The following is a 21537-nucleotide window of genomic DNA, read 5'->3' as shown; positions in this document are numbered from 1 at the left end:
AAAGAGCTAACCCAGGGCACAAATGCCACCCCAACAAACAGCAAGGGACCACTAGGGGAGTTCTGAAGTACCATTTCATGTGGGCAAACATGCACTCTTTCAGAAATACATTTTTATAAGCTCTGAAAAACACCCCTGAAATTTAAGAAACCATATACAGCAATTTTAGCCACATTACTGTAGTGTAGTAGAAAAAAAAAAGTAATCAAACAACAAAGAATGTATTTATGAAAACTGAAAACTACTTTCTCTCAAAAGCAAAAGTAGCAAGTGAGATAGATCAATACTGACCCTCTGAAAAATCTCTTGTCATGTCTTTGCCTCACTTTAAAAGTATCTTTTTTTCTTTCATGTAATTTTGACAAAGTCTCATAGGTTTTAGTTAAATTTACCTATAATGAAATGATAATTTCTAGAGTAAGTAGGCCATGGAAAACTCCATTTTCCATGTAGATTCAAACAAGAGATTGTCATTCATTTGAATATTATTTCGTGGCTCAACGTGAGCTTTGAGTGCAACATGCTGGAAAGAATGTTTTCCCCTGGTTTCTATAGCACCTGCTAGAAGCTCCAGGCACACAAAATCAAACCTATTCCAAAGGTACAAAACATTAATCACCTCTTCTGACATTCTGCAGGTAAGTATCAAACGTGCTCTACTGGAAACGCTTTATTGCCCACGCATGTGCAAACCTCTGCTTCAGGAGCAAAACTATCTCCCTTGAATTTAACTATTTAATAACCTAGCACAGAGGTCCTCTCATCATCTCTCCCCAGGGAACAGGTCATAAAAGGAACCCCACTTAGAAATTAATTAGAAGTTCATCCTCCCTCTTAAATCAACTACCCTGGTCCTGAGCAACAGATTCCTTAGGCCTTTTCTGTATGTTTACTCGGGCTGCATGCTACTTTTATCTCCCCTCTCCATCCCTAAAAGAGAAAATAACAAAAAAATACTGGAATACTACATTTCATGTGTCTCACACAGCATATCACAGGTCAGAAATGAAATGGCTAAAGAGCCTTTAAACTCTGGCTCAGCAACAAGGTGAGAAACCAGCACAGCTCCCAGGATTATCCAACCTGCAGGGTAGGGTTGTACAGGGATGAGGAAAACTTCCCCTCCTGGACCATCCATGAAGCTCCACACACACACAGCAGAAAACCAGGCCCAGTCCTCCCACCTCAGTGAGGATGCTTATGGTCTTATGGTACTGCCAAAGGCTGCAGCACAAAATAAACTCTTCAGGTAAATTTTCATTGTGTTATAGCTTAGAAGAACGTTAATAGTAACACTGAGCTTTCTGAAAACTTCAGAAAACAACACTCCACAGCTTTCGGCTTATTTTACATAATCGTGATCAGAAAGAGTATTGCTCCCTTTGAAAATGAAGTTCAAATTGTTGCATAAACTGACAATTTTTAAAAAAACAGAACTGTAAGAGAGGTGAGAAGAGAAAGTAGGGCTTTGGGCTGGATTTCTTTTGCCCTCCCATCAAGATTAGCAAACTATTTGTAGCTGAACTCTCTTTTTTTACTCAACATGAACAGCATTTCACATCCAGACAGTAAGTACCCTTTTAAACTGCAACTCCTCTGTTGTATTTGTCCCACTAAATCCTCCAGTCACTAAATGTCTCTTTTTTTAAGGCAAACCTACTAAACAGCTTCTTAATATTTTCAAGTAGTTTTGGTCCAGGTAGCATCTGCCAACCTCTGAGCTACATTTAGCATCCTCCCACAGCTGAAGCATAACAGACTTCTCTATTGAGACTTAAATCAGCAGCCTCTTTGTCTCCATGCAACTGCTCTTTTACTGAAAATGGTATGGCAGCACAGAGAGCACAACACGAATTTAAGCAGTGAAGCTGGGAGAAAACTTCTTGTTGTCTGAAAGGCAAAAAAACGTGAAACCTCACCTACTTCCTCACTGGGAAAAATAAAATGCAGGCCCTCCCTGCCTGCAGCCATATGGATGCCATCACAGTGGCACACACAGGTGGCAAACCAGACATTTCAGTGCTCAGAAGCACTCACTGCCCTGTCAGCCAGTTCCCATCCCTTCCAGGGAATGGATCAGATGGAATCATTTTTCAGGGGCTGTACCAGACAATACCATGTTTTACATGATAGCCTTTTTTTTTTTTTCTACAAAGGCAATCTCTACTCATGTGAATAGGCTTCCCTGCAATTTGCATCTCCTCGCAGGATTCTTCTAAATTTTACAAGTACAGTATATTGAAATTCCACACTAACTTTTTTTCTTCTTTTTAGTATTAGAAGCATGTGGTTTCTTTCAGTATTATGCATGTTGCTGTAAGAACAAATATTAGGACTGATGAGCCAGATTTACTTAACATTGCTGATCATCCTGCTTCTTCTAAAATATTCTAAAATTCTAAAATCAGGAATATTTGTGTTTAACACAAACTACTTAAAAAAAAAAAAATAAATACTCCTGGACTTAGAACCCAGGTCTGCTATGCAGTGTGGCTTCATTAACAAAAGACTGTGCTGTGCAAGCCTGCCATTTGACATAATCATTATCCTCATTCCCCAAACACCTTATAAAATCAGATTATTTATCACTAGGTGAAATGACAAATCCATCATTCCCTAACAAATGGTACCTAATATCTTTATTAGACAAACACAGACACCTGACCTTTCACAACTCGTTTTACTTAAGGATAAAAAAAGGTTTTTTCAGTTTTTCTCCTTCCATTACTCTAAGGCAGCAATCCCACAGAAGCCCTTTGTGCAATCCTTAGCAAAACCAGCATCCCAAAGCGCTAAAGCCACCCTAAATAATCCCAGGACAGACTTCAGGACACGTGTGTGGTTGCACACACCCCCTCCTTGAACACAAGCTTGAATTTGCTCACATTTATGCATCCACTCACTCCCAAGTGGTCAGTACTAAAAAATGTGCACTCTGGTTTCTGCCTTAGTCATGCACACAAAGGTAAACATTTTGAAGTTCAATTCAACTTCACACAAGAAAAATAAAACAGAAAATAAATCAATTCCTTTTGCTTAACACTTTAGGAGATGTTTAAGATTAGCCAAGTGAGAAATTTCATCTTTAATTTTATCTTATTTCTAGAGATGAAATACTAAACCAAAAACAAGAACCCTTTGTTACTTATTATTTGTTTATTCCATAAGCATGACAATATGAGTAGTGTTTATTTTTTTTCTAGTCATTTATTTTATCTGTTATTTGCCAAAATCTATCAATCTGACCTCAGAAGTAAATTTAATCTTCCCAAACTTTATAACCTTAGATACCATCTATCACACTATATTCTCCCCAATTCCAAAGATTTAGTCCTGTAGGAGATAAAGTGGATTAAAGACATATTGAGGATTATAGATTATGCAGTTAGAACAAACACAGGCAAGTATTTCAAATAGCTGACCCTACAGAAAGGAATCACATTCTGTTCTCAAGATGATATACAAAAATAGAAAGCACATTCCACTAGGAAAATATTTACTTAATAATTTATCATTTAAGAGCTACTGCACAAATGAAAGTACAAAAGACAGCATCTTGAAATCCATGTGAAGATACATATGTAATGATTACAACACATCTTCAATTTAAATTGTGATTGGATTTACAAAGTTTACTCTATTCCAGTATGAATCACACTTCAGTTTTCCCTGAAAGTCCTACGTTTAAAACAGATTCCAATTTTTTTGGATAGAAGAGGCTGACACATGCAGTGCTGCCAAAAAGTCTAGAAATAAAAGGATAAAAATCTCCAAGTATCCAACTGAAAAGAAATGCCAGTGAGATATAAGAATCAATTTAGTCCAGACATTAATAACTCCCTTAATGATCTAATGATTAAAATAGCATATAGATAACATCTTCTGAGGATATTAAATAGAGAACTTTGAGTAGCAGCAAAGTCAGAAATAATACAAAGGAGCCTAAGCAAATTCCTTACACGACCAGAAAATAATGTGAAATTCTGTTTGGAAAAACATCAGCTAATACCTCTGGGAAAAATAATCCCAAATATAGATATTCAATATAGACAAGACACCTGGGAAACAACAATGCAGGAAAACTGCATTAACCACAAATACAAGATGGGGGGGGCAGAAAAAAAGGGAGGGAGTGTCTGTTCACCACTGAATCTAGGAATGGGGGGCAGGCTGAATTACTTCCCTTTCACCCATTTGACAATTCTCCCAAAATGAAGCACACGCAGGTGGGTGCTCTATTCCACTCCTTGCTGCAGCTCTGGATACAAGATAGGTCCTGTTCCTTTAAACATTTAAAACTACTATAGGCAAAAAATATTATCAAGTACTGAGTACTTCAGCTTAAAAAACCAACTGTAATGAAAAACAGCCTGTGAATTTTTTATTGTATATGATGCGGTGTTTTAGAGCTTTTTTGTTATATTTGATATATCAGAGCTCTTTAATCCAGAAGTATAATACTTCTCCAAAAGCAAATAAACATGAAAATATGCTCATTTCCAAACCATTTGCTTTTTATTGACCATGAAGTTTTGGCACATCTCACCACAACTGAAATCACTTTGAAGATTTTGGCTCTCAAATGAATTTCTGCCATAGTGCAATGCCTGCTCATGTTGGGAACAACTGTACAAAACAAGGGAAGACAAACCAAGGCTGCACTCGCGTCAGATGAGGTCGCCTTAGAATCCATATGAAGGGCATGGCAATCCTCCTCTCTGCAAAGTCCTTGATTAATAAAGTTTCTGCAAGAGGAATGGTTCTTTCTTATCAAGCAGGAAATAAGAGAAACTTGCTAAGAGATACTCAAAACCTGCTTCTAGCCATTTACTTTTTTTTTTTCCCCTGGGTATTATGGCATTCTTTCATTAGAAGAATATCCCAAAAACCTAAGAAATACTTTTACTTTGCTAATGGAAGTTAAAGTCTCCCCAGTTTCCTTACACTCAGAATTAGCTCAGAAGCATATACAGAAATTGTAAGCTTTATTTGGGTTTTGTAGATTTTTTTTTCTGCTGTAAGGGTAAGGATATTCCCCTCAAGAGCATTAATTGGAAGATTTTGTCCCACTTGAGATTATGAGATACCTGAACCAAAGCTTAAACTTGGCCCATGAAGCAAGAGCTCCAAATGCTGTTCATTGAACTTGACTTTGAACACTATGGATGTGGCAGTTTAGGGACAAACAGGACAGTAAAAGCACAGGAAGAGGAACAAACTTTCCTGAGAAATTCCACACTGAGATATTCTCTTGCCACTGGAATTTCCTAGCTAAAGAGAGACAAAATATTAAAAAATATGTTCTGACAAGATATCAACTCTCGGGCTGTCCCTTAAGAAAAAGATAGAATCTTTTTTCTTTATTATTTGGGACACTTGTTTGTTCTTCCTGAAATTAAAGAAGAGTGAGAAATTTCACTCTGTGACCTGGAATTTCACAGTTAATAGGAGGATGGAGTAAACATAACCTCAAGTACTTTGTTCCTCTCTCCATCCTTACCACGATTCCCGCTGACTCATGGCAATGAAGTGTTTAGAATTTTTCCAGGAGCCTTTTCACTGCCGGGCTTATGCCTAACCCACAGTATAGAACTCATTTGCTCATTTCTCTAATATTAGGAGACTCACAGCAGCTCTTTTTACTTGAGACTACAGAGATTTAATCTGGCAGCTCAGATCATATTCTAAAGCAATTTACAGCAACAGACACTTCTTCTGAGATTATAGCATCCAAAATATAGGCTAACAACCACCCTGAAATGCTGACTTCTTCCTGAAGGTCATCTAAAAAGCCCTGCATCCCAACCCTCTCCCACATATATAATGGATCTGCCCCCACATCTGTCATCCAACCACACCGAGCCAAGCCCAGGTGCCAGAACTCTAGTCATGGTCTCCATCACTTAAGGCACACAATTTTGGAGCTGCTCTTGTCAGAGGGGCTAAGAACCACTTATTTCCATCAGCCTTCCTAGCCCTAAAAAGAGAAACTGAAGCAGCATCTAGTCCTGAGTGAAATACTTGTTCAAGTCTGGGTACAGTCAAAAACAGATACAAATTTTTAAGATTCCCTATTAAAGACAAATCACAGCAGTAGCTATTTCTCTCTCTCTCTCTCTCTGCTTCACCTTTTCATCCTTTCTGCACTTTTTAAAGATGAATAGAAACTTCAACCACTGCAGTTTCTTAGGACCAGTGAAAAAGGGAAGTTTTTTCCCTAGTAAATGGGAGGGGTGGGCAGGGGGGAAGCAAGAAACGAGAGTGCATGGAGGAGAAAAGAAAAATTATTGCATGAATAAGAGATACGAAAGACTGTCTTGCAGCAAGGTCTGATTACTGCAACAGAGGCAGGATGGAGCTGGCATGCTCTTCCCAGGGTGGATCTCCATCCTGACAGGTCCAGTCTTGCCTCCAGAAGTGCATACAAACAAGCACTGTAACACATGGATGGGACTGAAGATGAGCAGAGTATTTTTTTCTGTATAAATACAGCTAATTTTATTATACTGAGTTTGTCAATAACCTCTGCAAACCCCTCCACCTGGAGTGCTCGTTTTAACACGTGCGAGTTTTATCACCCTCTTGTGGAAAAATACATTATCGTATCTGTCAGAGGGTGCAGGAAGAAAAAGAAGTGGGAGTAAGGAAGGCAGTGATAAGGAACAAGCAAAGAAGAAAACAGAAGTATGGGCTGGGTGGAATAAAGGGAAAGTGAAGGAGAACCAAGATGACACAGCACCACCTCAACTTCTTCAGAAAGCTATCCCAAAAATGTTATTTGAAAACATCAAGAGAGCAAGCTGCCAAATTTACTCTCCCTTGGTAACACTGACAATATTCACCCATTAAGTTTTGTTCTCCACAGCGATTCAAGTACTGTCTCAGCTGTAATCACCATCTTTTGCATTTTTGTTTACACATAGATGGGAAAACATATTCTCTATAAACAGTTTTGAACAGTTAACCTTATATGAAATCAGAAAACAATAGCTAGGCTTTCTAATTTATACGGGGACTGTATATAACATGTATGTCCTGCTGTTGGAATGTGAAAGTGGAGAGCACACAAGTAAAACTTGCCAAGAAAACTAATGAAAGTTTATGCATTCACAGTACATCCTACTGGGTAACATAAAGGAAAAGTAAGAATATTTAATTCCTCTAAAATCTGAAATTATCCTTCCCTCAGTTTCAATTTGTAATACAAGAAATTTAACTTGCAGAAGATCTCCTTTGGAGGATAATCCATATGACAAAACCACTGAAAGCAACAAACAAATTTGCTACCACATACAATGTAAAACTTGAAAATCCAATTCAGCACAAGCACGTGTAAAAAAAAAGCCAAGGAAGTCATAGTAACATTAAACTCATGACACTCAAAGAAGCATAGAAATCCCAAACAACAAAAGTACAACTCAGACCAGGTAGTCCTATCACAAGCATTATGAAAAAATATATCACAAATAATGTATCCCTAAAACTTCCTGAAAACCTTCCAGAACACTCACACAAAACTACAGTCCACATCCAACACAAACTACAGCTACTTCTTAATGACACAACTTTTTTTCTGATACTCCTTGAAGAGTTAGAAACACACTAACAATTCTAATGACAAATCTCCTTAAACTTATGATAAAAGAATACCCAAAGAAATGCTTCCTCTATTACCCAAACTACATTTATGCCCAGCCACCCTTTCCAACAACAAGCGTAAAATGGGTAACCAACCATGCACTTACATTTATTTCATTGTTTTAATCAAAATCTGACAGCAAAGAACTTCTCCAGACAACACACAATTTCAACTTAATCTTATTCTTCATGATGGTATCTGATTTTTCAGAATGAAATCTGCTGTAACTGAGTAGTTTATCATATCGCCTACTGGGGGTTAAGTTCTAAAATTGATACTTTTAACCAGCAGGGACAGAGAGGTGTCAGCATTTACTCATCACCCCTGAGATACCACTGATGGTTTACTTCAACTTTGCAAAATACCATCAAGTAAGGACAGCTGAACTTGCACTCGTGTTTTGCAGGAGATGCAACTTTTCCAATTCATAAAAATCTTCAGACATACCCTAATTACGCACAGAAGTCTACAATCGTAACAGCAGGCTGCTTGTCTCCACATCTCTTGTAACTCGCTCACTTCCCAAGTCCAACACTGAGGTATTAGAACAAGCTCTTCAGCTCGGGGAACACAAGAAGCTGCTGTTACAGAAGAGCTGGCACCATGTCCAACCATGTAAAACAGACTTTACAGCAATCTGATTAATCTAATTTTTCTTTTAGGAAGCTACCCAGAAATGATCCATTTCACTTTTTTGCTTTCTGCCCATTTAACCAGGTACAGCAGCTCTGCTGTATTATTTTCCTTCTCTGTCCCAGACTCTTGCAGATGCTACAGGAAGGACCTTGCATTACACACAAGGAAAATACTACAGTTAAGAATGTGTCATACATATTGGAATGGAAGAAGACTGGTAAAAAATCAATAAAGAGAATAAATACAAAACAATGATCCTTTTTTATAGAATGTATTAAAAATGCTAAAGTGTTTTAAAAAAAAATCTTAAATACTTTGTTTTCAAGCAAAAGAAAAATATAATGGTTAATATCAGACATACTGTGACTTGAAAAATAAACTTCCTACAGGAAATTCTAAAGTAAATTTATACTGACACATGTATAGTTTTGAAAATTTATATACTCTTATATTTGTTTAATATAACAATTAGAAAAAAATTACTGGTGAAAAACCTTCCATTACTGTGGATCATTATTACCCTTGATCAAACTGATTCCCCCTCAGTCTGACTTCAAGACTTCACAGTCTTGAAACAGACAAAATTTTCAACCAAGTGCAACAACCAAAGGCAGAAAAGTATTTTACACTGATTCTTTGGACTGCTACCTTATCTTTTGAAATACTTGATAAAGATCCTCAGGCTGTGGCTGCACTATTTTTTCTTTAAGCAGAAAACCACAGGCACAGAAACTATCAACCCTACATAAATATCCACCAGCATTTCAGATCTGCTGAATTAACTGGTGGAGAGGACACGGGATCAAACACATCACTAAAATCAGGAGGAGGTGGAAAGTTTCTAACAATCTGTTTTACACTGTGGCCCCCCAGACACTTCTCTCAGCAGATGAGAAGCCACTCTTGGCTCGCGAACTGCTTGAAGAAGTTTTGCCACCAGAAAAAAACCCTCCTGTCACTGCACCTGCAAGCAGAATGACACAACCAGGTAGGTTTCAAAGGAAGCTGAATGCTGCCATATCCAGCTGAAAGAAGATTCTAGTATTTTTCTAACAGATTTGCTTTAACCTCTTATGAAGCAAAGTGAGCCCATTTGACGATACTAGTGAGTTATACAGTTACCAAGATTACAGCAATCCATAAATACCCACCCTAGCAAAACTCCCTGAACTCCCTAAGTCCTCTCCTCTGTTACTAAGGATTTTTGCCTGATTGAGCCAAAGAAACAGTAATAACTTGAATGAAAAAAACTGTAGGTGAAAGGAAGTTACCCTGAACCTAAAAATAGTTGTGTGTCCTCCTCCCACTCCCCAGAAAGCATTAATGAAAGTGCTCTTTTCTCAGGGAGGCAGTAGCTTACAATGGATGTATGTGAAAGGACTTTACTATAAACCTCTACCAATGAACAGAAGCAATACCCCATATTAAAAACAGAAGCAAAAATTAAATAAACTCAAAACCTAAACTTTGTATAAAACATTAAATATATCTGTAGCTTATTTATATAAACAGATATATTATACACATTAATATACACAAACACGGATTTTACAAATACACACATAATTCCAGAGATATGGAAAATGTGCTCTTTCTTTTACAACAGTAAAGCTCCATAACATAATCAATTATAAAGGCAGCACTATACTTCAACAATCATGTGCATTTTATAGAAATAATAGCTTGACTGGACCAGAACTTGTATTTGTTGAAGGTACCTCAGGAAAGGAATATAAAGGAGGTACTTATTACAGACCCAGAAACAGGAGGGTTTATTACAGACCCATAGAGTTACACTTGGGCACAGAAAAGAAAATGGCAATATTATTAAAGAGCTAAGTATTACTGGGAAACATTATAAAGACATATTGTACAAGTACAGACTGAAACCAAAAGTTTTTCCTTATGATAGCCAGGTTGGATGGGGTTTTGAGCAACCTGGTCTGTGGAAGGTGTGCCTGTCCATGGCAGGGAGTTGGAACAAGGTGATCTTTAAAGTCCCTTCCAACCCAAACCATTCTGTGACTCTGTGATTCTATGATAAAGTCTAAACATCCTGCAGAAAATTATCAAGATTTTAGAATCAATCTTATGAAATCTTAAGAAATTCATTTTACATAATTACAACTTACTTCACTTTAAAAAAGAAATTTAAAAGAAAAAAGAAAAGGAAAATGTGGGAATCATCATCACTAAACATTTACAGAAGCCAGACTGAGAAATTCCAGAAGTAAAACAATTACACAGGAGGCTTCAAAAGCAAAGCAAAGCAAAACAAAACAAAACAACCTTCCCCTAAAAAAACAAGAAATAACCTACCACCACTCTGGCCATAGGAAAATTGCCAGTCCCAGAGAGAGTCAGAAATTAATACAGAGAACTGACTGGAAACATTGGAAGATCAGGGGTAAGCTGACAGAATTCCTCACCATCTGCATTTTTACTCTTACACTGTTAAGATAAGAGGGTGTTTCTTTTACTTAACCTGCCCATTCTCTACAAATGTTGCCCTGCTAAACTACATTCCCAATGTGAGAGACAGTAACAAGCAACCAAAAATAAAAAGAAAAAGAAGACAGAACGTCATTAGTGCTTTGAAACAACCAGAAACCTTTCAGACTATTGGAAAAAATATTCTACAATCAATAGATGTAAACAGATTATAAAGAATGTTAAGTGCATACTCAAAAACCAACTGATAAGAGCACAAAGAAAGTGAAGAAATTTATTACTTATGACTAGAACATCATACATATTCATAAAGAAAATACTAAATGGACTAAGTTCTTCTTCCTTTGGAGATTGTGGCCCTGTTCCCAAATCTGACACAGAGATGGCCTATTATGTCCAGATTTATATCAACCAGAACAGGCATAAAATTCCTAGAAGTAGTTCCAGGATTCATCCCTAATTATGTACATGCAGCTCAAACAAAGTTCCAGTGTTTCTTCCATGCAATAAATTAGGAGGCCTAAGTTCTATTTCTAATTCTGTAAATAAATCTGAATTTTATTTTGGGAAATCATAACCACCATGACCCTAAATTCCTGTTTATATATGAGAAGAAAGCATTTAGCTTAGTGATTTTATTAACAGTTTACTGATATTTGTATATCTGATATCTGTAAAACATTCCAAATTTCTCAAACGAAGAGCAGCACAGACAAGATAAGCAGGCAGCTCCCATGGAAGCCAACAGAAAACAGAAACTCTCTCTTTCTTCCTCTACTACTCAAATCATAACTACTTCCCATACGAAGAGTTTTAGGTGGTATCTATAGGTCTGAAAAGGCCAGACTTTTTTAGGATAAGGGAGTATTTTAAAAATTCAAAAGTAACTGCATTTGAACAAGAAGGTGCACATCCTGCAGTTCTCAGTCAAGAGTCTTTTCGTATTGTTAGGATTTTTTACTATTTAGGAACTTCAGCATTTGACCTATAGATAAGATTCATAAGAAAAGCTTATAATAAAATCTCAGCTATAGTGAAATAATTTAATGATCAAAAGCAAGTAGCAAGTGGAAAGAGATTTTTCCCTTTTTGACTATACAATGCTCTTTTGTTGCCACTACACCAATTCTTTAATGCCATAGAAACTATCTGATAAATGTATTAGAAGCTCAGTAAATTTCATAATATTGAGGTAGCAAAGCAATTGGTATTGTTGACAGAAAACTTCTGCTCCGAGCGCTTATTTCAAGGAGAAAAAAAATAATCTAAAAATAAAAACCGTACTTTGAAATGTTTTCAACAAAAATATACAATACTTGCAGAGAACATGAAAGTAACCTTCACTAATTACCTTAAATCACTGGAAAACGTGGAAGGATGACAGGAAAAAAACCACACCTTGAACTACAAAAATGGGATACAAATGATTTAACAATTAACAGTCTCACTTTTGGACAGCTTGCTTTGCCTAACTTCTGTATTTGTAATGAGGGCAAGAGGGGTGGGAACAATGCTGTGAGCTACAAGCAAGTTTTCTGTGCAATTTCTCAGGATGCTAAATTTGCATTCATAAGACACATGATGTTTTTAATCATCTGTTTTCATCCTCTGAACACCTCCCTGCCTCTACAGACACCAGAAGCAGAAGCATAAATGAACTCCCCCTCCCCCTTTTGCAGGTAATACTGAAATTGTTATTTTCACATGTCCAGCACTACAATATACTCTTTTTCCAGCCAAATGCTTTCTAACATTGCACTCCTGCTGATCCACCTCTGGAGACTTCTAAGTAAAAAGAGCAGCTATACAAAATGAAAGCAAAATAGCCCTCCAATAAATAATACACCTATCCAATGCATCTACAATCCTATTTTCCTCCACAGAACAAGCACAGATTTGAGGCACACCACAAACCTGGTTAGCAAACCTGGGAGGGAATCTGAGGCACACAGATGGAATTACTTAATCCCAAAAAAGGGCTGTTCACCAGGACTGCTCTGCCACAAGCCAGTTACCTAAGGCACCTGTCAGCCTGGGTGATAGCAGCAGCCTCTTCAAAGTAAACCCAAAATCCATCATGCACTGCAAGACACACCAGGGAAAAGCATGCAACCTTCAAAAAAATGCATGTGAGAAACATACAGAAGAGCACACATAGGCAAAATGCAATTGTGTCACAACTCCCATGTGCACTTCCCATCCCATTCCTCTACACTTGAAACAATGGAGAAAACACTGGGTTTAAAGTGTTACATTGGACAATAGTCAGATTTTAAAGACAACTTCAAATCAGATTTAGTCACAATGCAGTAAATAAAAATATAATGAAATAATCTAAAAATTTTAGTCTTTACACTAGGCAAACAGCAGTTTTTTGACTTGGGGCCTTTTAAAGCCTGAACTCAGCCCTGAAAGCCTCAGAAAGAACACCTTGTTTTCCAAATACATTAAATGTTTGTTTACAAATTGATACCATACATACACTTTTTTAAAAAAATACAAGAATAACTTCATTTCTCTATGCTTTTTTTTTTTCAGAAATGAGCAACACCAAAAATTCCAGCTGATTCTATTACTTTTCCTAAATAGCAGCTTATCCTTATGACTTGTACACAGCATCAAAACATAGCATCTCTCCTATTTTTCTTTACCAAAATATTTTTATTACCGAATGAACAACAACAAGGCTGGCTTATCTATCTGTTTTTGCAATACAGGCGTGTATGCTCACAGAAGGCAACAGACTGCATTAAAACACTACCAAAACAAGCCATTTCACTATATGTGACTCTGCCCCTAGGGAAAGGAAGGAGAACAGATAAGATGTGACAGATGTGTAGTCACGTCACTTAATACACTACTGGAAGGTGCTCAGATCATGATGGTGACAGGCAGAGTATAAAAACTTGCAAGGAATGGACCAAGCAGTTACCCAGTTTTCTGCATACATGATTCCTGTAATCACAGAAGATACTGAAGGCCATAAAGTGCTGCTTGAGATAAGGCAGCCTGCCAATGTCAATATGCAATATATCCATTAAAAAAAACAACACAAAACAGAATGTATGCTCATGTAAGCAAAACCCCTCCATCATGCATATGAAATACATCTGATGAATATGAATTTGAGGTCTATCCTCTAAAAATTTCCCATACTGAAATATTTCCAAAGAGGTTTAATTAAACTTGAAAATTACTCAAACCAGGAAGCTTATCAGTTGTACATCTCCAAACTAAGTTCAGTTTTCTGAGACTTTAAAAAGCTGTTTTGCTGGCATCTTTCTCTACTTCAGTTTAAAAGACAAAATTTTAAAACTGGAAATCATATGGTTACTGGACAGAAGTAATAGGACTGGTCACTTGTTGGAAGGCAAGTGTAATCCTAAGAGTTAAAAAATAACCAGGACTTTCATAAAATTTGTCAAGAAAAGTATGATAAACACAGCAAAAAATAATTTCCTCGCTTCTTGCAGACTTAACAATCCTGAATGTTACAAATATTAATGTAGGTCAAAAATATTTCCAAACAGCAGCATGGTTTTTAGCTGCCAGTGCCCCATCAGCAGTGACCCACAGCGCTGCTGTTGAGAGAAATTGTTAGCCCCAAATCCCACAAATTAATCTGCACAGGTAGAGCCCTGTGCCTCTGGGAATCCGCATTAAGGCAAAGAGGGAAAACTAACTCCCAGGATCAGATTCTTAATTTGAAGCTGGACCACTGTAACTCATTATGACACTAATCATAAATGTCTCACCAACACTCTCTGCTCTCCATCTGTTTGTTTTATCTTATTATAGTTTTATATTTCAATCCTCAGCACTGGCTGCAGTAGTCAGATTAAGCACCTGGACACACCTGTGTTTCTGCAAGGCGAGGTTCTCACTGTTTTACTTATCCTTGTGCCCATGCCTGGTTTACTCCCTGAATGGGGCTACAGAATAGAGTGAAATAATTACAACACCAATTTCTTCATTTGTACAAATACAAATCTCAGTGTTTTCCACTAATCCCATTATTTAAGCCAAAGGACAAACTCCAGTCACCTTCTGAAGCTGGTATGAAATAACCTGCATATCAAAAATTACCCGAAAAAGTCTAAAACTGAGCTTTAAAATTATTTCAAAGCAGCATTTGCTTCTTTATCATATTGTCACAAAACAACAAAAGGGTTCAACAACAAAGAGAAAAATAATTTTAGAATCATAGAATAACCTCAGTTGAAAGGAACCAACAGGATCATTGAATCTAACTCCTGGCCCCTGCACAGGATCACCCAATGAATCACAAACAATATTCACTGCAGACTACAAAGTCAAATCCAGTGGCATCAACCAACCCTAAACTGAGAAATACTGAATTAAAGTCACCACCAAGCACAGTGCAGGGGGGCTGGGTGCACCTTTTTGGTTGACTCAGGATGTTCCATTCTTACATGAAGCCACAGAACGAGGCCTACAATATTTTAGTGACAGCTCCACTGGAACTGATCCTAGAATCCTACTTTTAATTAAAGACACACATTAAGGTGAGAGATTTTGGGGGGATTTGGGTTTTTTTTGCAACTACTGTATCCTTATGAAGTGGGGTTGAGAACCAACCAAAGTGCAGTTCCACATTTGTTACATATTTCGAAACACTGATTAACCAATTTGTCAAACAAGATAGATGAGAGAATGTAGGGAATATACTTGCCCAAAAAGGAAGAAAAGGGACAGACATAGTATTAAACCTATTTAACTTCCTATTTTCAAGAATTATCAGCACCAGCCATACCTATTTTCAGTACTTATAGTAGAAATGAAGAGTAGCAATGAAAAAAATACACAGAATAAACCATTTGAGAAGTCACTGTTGAAGACTTCTGAAAGGTGATTTCCCCTTCCTCACCAGAGACAGACACTCTGAGAGGTGCTTTAGACCCCTGGATTTGTACAAAAATTCAGTGACAACTAGAATTCAGGGGATGCATTCAACATATCACACAGATATTGGCATCCTTCTAAGGGTAGTATACTGGATCATATTTTTCCTTCTCAAATTAGAGGTTAAATCTGCCAGCAGAAGCTCAACTAGCATTGGGATATGCAAGATCTCAAAACAGTAGAGCCTTGCCTACGACCAGATTGGCAGCACCTTTCCCCTTGGGGAGACTGCAGCTCATGGGACCTTTCCATTTTGAAATCCTACAGAAGGCAGGACCGGGGAGCTATCCATGCACAAATGGTATGAGAGGGGATCCCACCTCCTCTCTTGCTACAGGGGCTGCAGTTGGCACCACTATCACAGGGTGCAGATCCACACACCAAGGAAAGATAGTAAAAACCAGTTTCCTTTGGCTCACAAGTCCATTTACCCTTACCAATATTACTGCTGATTTATGTCAGCTGCTAAGGATTCACAAACCAGAACACTCTTGCACAAAGCCTGAGAGCCTTGAAAATTCAAATCATGGTATGGGTTAACATCAGCAGTTAAAATTTTCAAAAGTATTGCAAACAATTACCACACCCTCAAGTCACAGATAAAATATTTTGTAGAGCTTAAATACATACATATCTGGCATGAAAAAATTTCTCAATGCTGGGTAAATTTCCCAGCAACTCCTGACAACAGAATATTTTGATTTTAAAAGTTGGCTGTGGAGCAAAAATTGTTTTATTTATTAAAAACTGCTTGATCTTACCTTTTAGCAGAGGCAGGGGAGTTAACTCGATAGGCTTGCCCTGAGACCTAAACTGGGAGGAGCTTTGTGACCTCTTCTGTCTGGCTTTTCTGACGGACTTCCGAGAAAATCCGTCTACTTTATCCACTGATGGAGGAGTAGTTGGTGCTGAGGACATATCCCTACTGAAGGAAAGCACATGTTAAAAATGTGTTCCAAATAAGTTAAATTGGTAAAGATTTATCTAAATTTTCCAAATATCTTCTTCCAGCACTACTCTCCTGTTGACAATGCACACAGATAAACTGTTAAGAGATCTAACCCATCTTATGGATGGAATAAGCTTAGTGAAACTTAATTATTAGCGCAGTAACTCTTCTTCCTTACTTTTTTATCTGGGTCTCCCATTTGCCAAAAATTTCAGACCTAATGCTGACATCAGTGCATTCAGAACTTTGTCAGAACAGAACTTCATACACCCGTGGACCTGACTGTAGCTTTAAATTATGCATTCTTTGGGATGAAGTAATTTCAACCTCCTCTCCTAAGGAATGGGTACACAAAAAGGCACAGATGGTTTTTTGGCATTAAGATCACCCATATGCTCAGGACAAAAAATACAGGACAAAACAAAATTCCCATTTATTTGCCACACCTATATACAAGATTCTACAGAAATTTAAGAAAGTATAATAAAAAAGTATTGCTAGGTTTCACAGTTTCACTAACACTGAGAATTTTTACATATTACTTCTTTATTCTCCATTTCAGAAATACTCAGTTACTTTGCTGTGAGTCCCTTTACATGTAGTTATTCCATGTCCTGGCATTTCTGGACAACTGGCAGTGTAACTGCTCTAAGGGCATGAGACAGACAAGGTTTGCAGGGAGAGGCAGAGAGCCAAAAAAGGCTTCTGCAAGCAAAAGTTTGTTTGTTTCCCAACTTCAGCTGGCCTAAGCAATAGGCATTGCTTCTTCCTGCAAGACCTGCCTTGGTGGTACTCCTGCAGCTGATTCTGTACCACTAGCAAACACTGAATTAATGCATCCAGCTATTTTATTTACTAGTCTGGCCCTGTCTGTTAAAAAGGCCCATCAGAGCTTGATGAAATACATGAGTAATACTCCAGGGAGAGGAGACAGGAGGAATTCAGGCCTACATGTTACGAGCAGCTCGGTGCACAGTTAACTCCACCAGCATGTGCAGCTCCACTGAAATCAGCAGCCTCATCTGCATTAATGACACGACCATTAACGAGGGCAGCTCTGCTCATTTCGGCCAGGACAGACACCCGTGCAAAGTTAAGCATCGGCGTAAGCATTTGCAGGATCAGGGTCTTAGAACATGTCCTTGGAAAGCATTACTCATCCTCAGTGTCTGTTGACTTCAATTACCAAAAGTGACTCGTGCGCTACAAGAAGTTGATTCCACAACGTACAGAACACTTTCGAGTACTTATTATTTTTATTGAAATATCTGGTTACTCATGTGCTTCATAGGTTTCTAAATCCACTGAAAGGGACATTATTTGGGTTTGTCTTTTGTAAGAAAAGCTTTCGAAAGCACAATTTGTTGCAATAGTGTAAACAACCTCCAAAAGATAAGAACTACCTAATGCAAAATTACATATAGGTGCACTGAATCAATCAAAAATGGAGTATGAACTCCATAGCTTCCTCAAGGAAGCATGTGCAGCACCCAGAAGCTGAACTGTGCAGCTGGAATTACAATAATGAAAAAAAAACCTTAGTCCATCTTTTTGATTTCTCTTGAGGTATTCTTTCACTACCAGCTTAAGCTTTCTAAATATAATATACTATCAGCAACATGAACCCATACCTTAAACTGGTCTTGTTTATCATCCAGGCGGAAAAAAAAAATGCCACCATCACCAGGGCATTCAGGCCCCAGCCAAGATTAATAAATAAAAAAGTCAGATAAACTGGAATAGAATGGCCTGTACTTTAGTAACCCACTTCTAAGATTTCAACAGTCCGCCAAAAAACACACAAAGTTACCTGTTACATAAACCAAATTCTGAAAATATCAGCAAAAATATATTCCCTAAACCTGAATCCGTTTGGCCCCATCTCATCAGAAAGATTCCCCTCCTCATCACGTGCATCATTAAAGTGCAACCATCCCTGCAGAAATGTTTGCACGCTCTCTCCAAATTAAATTACAAAAAAAAATAATAATAATAATAATGGACAGCGACTAAAGTAGATCACTTAAACTGCAGGATCATTGTGTCAGCAAGGATCTTTACTGACACTTCTCTGCTGTAAATTTAGTAACAGTTTCCCTAACCTGCTTTATAAATTATTAAAATCTAATTCTAATTCAACAAGACTACATCCAGCCTAACAACCTTACAGTAAACACTGATCTTTTTTTCGTCTCTCCAAATGAACATTCGCTGCCCTGCATACACTATCACAGGGAAATACTCTGTTTCCACCAACAGTGGGGGGGAGGGGGGAATAAAGCCCGAGATTATTTATTGTGTGCGAGGGGGAAAGCTGCAAACCCGGCCACCGCTCCCTGCTTCCTCCGCTCTATTCCCCGAGTATTTTGGTAAATACGAAGCCACGCTCATCAGATCCGCCGGTCCCGGGGGTGGGGGGGGGGGGTGGGGGGGGAAGTGAAAATACCGACGGATATCGGCGGGGAAGGGAGCAGAGGCGCAATTATCCGCTCTCGGCTGTCATTTCCAGACGGGATCTCCGCAGCTGGAACATGTCCTCCCGCAGCCCCCCGCGCCTCCTCCCGCACCGCCGGGCCGGCGATGGAGTTACCTTGACGCTCCTGGTAGAGAAGCCGGAGACGGAGGGAGGCGGCGGCGGCCTTGGCGGAGCGCGGCCGATGCCTGGCGGCGGCGGCGGCCCGAGTGCGGTTCTCGCCGGGCTCGGTCGCTGCCGCGGCGGCGCAGGAGCCCTGTAGGCCTCGGCCTCGGCGGCGGCGGCAGCGCGGCCTCCCCGGCGCAGGGCGGCGTCGGCGGCGGGTTCAGGCGCGGGCGGCTCCGCTCAGTCCCGTGCACTCCCCGCTGCCTGCGGTGCTGCTGCCTCTTCACATTCCCGGAGAAGGGCCCTGCGAGGCGGGAGGGAGCCGAGCCGAGCCGAGGGGGAGCGGCGGGCGCGGGGGGGGGCAGTGCCGGGCAGGGCGGGGAGCGCTGCTGTTCCGCCGGCGGCTGGCGCGGAGGAGAGCGAGCGGGGGGTCCCGGTGGGCGTCAGGGTCTCGCTCCTATTGTGGCTCTCAGCGGGCTCCGGCCATGGCACTCGCTCGCACGCACTCGCTCTCGCTCACAACCGAGCGCGCTGCTGCCACCGCCCCCCGCCCGCGGACCGCCCCCGACCGCCCACCGGAGCCGCCGCCGGGACGCGCCGCCTCAGTGGCGCCCGGAGCCGCCTTGGCCGCCGGGACCGCCGGGAAAGGGCCGCCCCCTCCCCCGGCAGCGCGGCCCCGCGCTTCCCTCGCCTCTCTCGCGTCCCTCGCCCGGGCGAGCGGCGGGGCCCGTCGGCTGAGCAGTAAAACCCGGCGTTGCTGAGGTGAAACCGCACTCAGGCTGAGGTAAAGCCCCGTCGGACCCTCTCGGGGGGCACGGAGCCGTTTCCCGGGGCGGACTGGTGGCGAGGGGCTGCGCTGGGTGCAGCCGGAGGGACCGACCGACCCGGCAGTCCCCTCCTTTGGGAAGCAGCGCCCCTCACTCTTCGCTGCTGCAGCTCTGCACCCTTGGGTTTCTTAGCCCAGTATGTGATCGCTGTCTCCATCACTTTTTTTTTTTTGCCCCTAAGTATATTTATTTATACGCGGAACCGAGGACCAGCACAACGACTGTTTGTAGATAGCATGGTTAAATATCATAAATTTTGTTTAACTTTATCTACCCGATGGCTTAGTGTCTGATGTTTTTGGTTTGTTTGGTTTTGTTGTGGGTTTTCCCAAAATACATCTAATGGCTAGGGGATAAGGAAGCTGGGCAAGGGTCTGCAGCACACAAGTCTTATGAGAGGGAGCTGAATTTAGTCTGGAGAAGAGGAAGCTCGGGGTGATTTTAGTGCTCTTTAGCACCCTGAAAGGAGGAGGTTGTAGCCAAGGGTTCAGTCTCTTCTCTCTCAGACAAGTGACAGAAATGAAGGGACACAGTGAGGGATGTTAGGGAACATCCCTGCTGAGCCAGGGCAGGTCTAGGTTGGACCTTAGAATTTCTGTACGGGAATTTCTGTGATTAGATATTGGAATGGGCTGCCCAAGGAGACTGGTGGAGTCACTTCCCCTGGAGGTGTTCAGGGAAGGACTGGATGTGCCATGGTCTGGTTGACAAGGTGGTGTTCAGTCTTGGGTTGGACTTGATCGTGGAGGTCTCTTCCAGCCTGATTGTGTGATTCTGTAATGGTGTGACTTAGGTTGCAATGCAAGATGTAACCAAAAGTATGTATATTCTATTACCAGCTGTTAAAACCAGGTGGGGCAGTGTTCTTTATCTCTTCCCCACCCATCCTCCCTCCAGGGGGATCTCTCCTGTTCATGGGCCATTGAGTCTCACTGCAGGACTGATAAAATGACATCATCCCATTGGGAGATGCTCCACCCAGGGGGAGGAGCCAAGAATTCCTACCTGGATACAATCTGAGACTCGGAACACCACAGGAGCCTTTCCCCACTGGATTCCCAGAGGAAATACCGGACCCATCTACACCACTGGACCTTCAGAGGAAAACTACACCCTTCCACGGGATCACTGCTTCAACAGAACCACATCTGTCACTCCAGTGCAGCCACCTTTTAATGGACAGCTACCAACACCCTGACCAACAGGGTGTCAGGTTGTATCCCAGCTCTGTCAGTGGTGTCTTTGGTACTACTGCATTTTTATTTTCCTAGTAAAGAACTGTTATTCATATTCCCATATTTTTGCCCGAGAACCCCATTTCAAAATTATAGTAGTTCAGGGGGATTTACATTTTTCCATTTCAAAGGAGTCTTCTGCCTTCCTTAGCAGACACCTGTCTTTTTCAAACCAAGACATGGTGTTAATATGAATGTTATGTTTTAAAATGGGCTCCACCGTTTCACCTGTATTTCTGTCAGGAAAAAAAAGTTGACTTCTATGAGTAGCAGCTCTCCCATGTTGATATGACCAAATC

General features: G+C 40.2%; 1 protein-coding gene across 2 annotated transcripts in view; it reads right to left on the bottom strand.

The window, feature by feature from the left end:
* PPP2R5E (protein phosphatase 2 regulatory subunit B'epsilon) overlaps positions 1–19323 on the bottom strand; it is a 68231-nt gene extending 48908 nt beyond the window's left edge. The window contains exons 1-2 of one of the 2 annotated variants that reach the window (XM_058840020.1): positions 19189–19323; positions 16411–16574 (exon numbers count right to left, since the gene is read on the bottom strand). In XM_058840020.1, the coding sequence (XP_058696003.1) occupies positions 16411–16567 (157 nt within the window). In that variant the 5' untranslated portion in view covers positions 16568–16574; positions 19189–19323. The remainder of the gene's footprint in view (positions 1–16410; positions 16575–19188) is intronic. The other variant, XM_058840027.1, reaches the window with a different exon arrangement.
* Positions 19324–21537: the final 2214 nt, after the last annotated feature.

Source organism: Poecile atricapillus, chromosome 1 (genome assembly GCF_030490865.1).
Source record: "Poecile atricapillus isolate bPoeAtr1 chromosome 1, bPoeAtr1.hap1, whole genome shotgun sequence".
Classification (NCBI taxonomy): domain Eukaryota; kingdom Metazoa; phylum Chordata; class Aves; order Passeriformes; family Paridae; genus Poecile; species Poecile atricapillus.
Note: the sequence above shows the minus strand (reverse complement) of the source record. Positions and strands in the feature narration are given on the sequence as shown.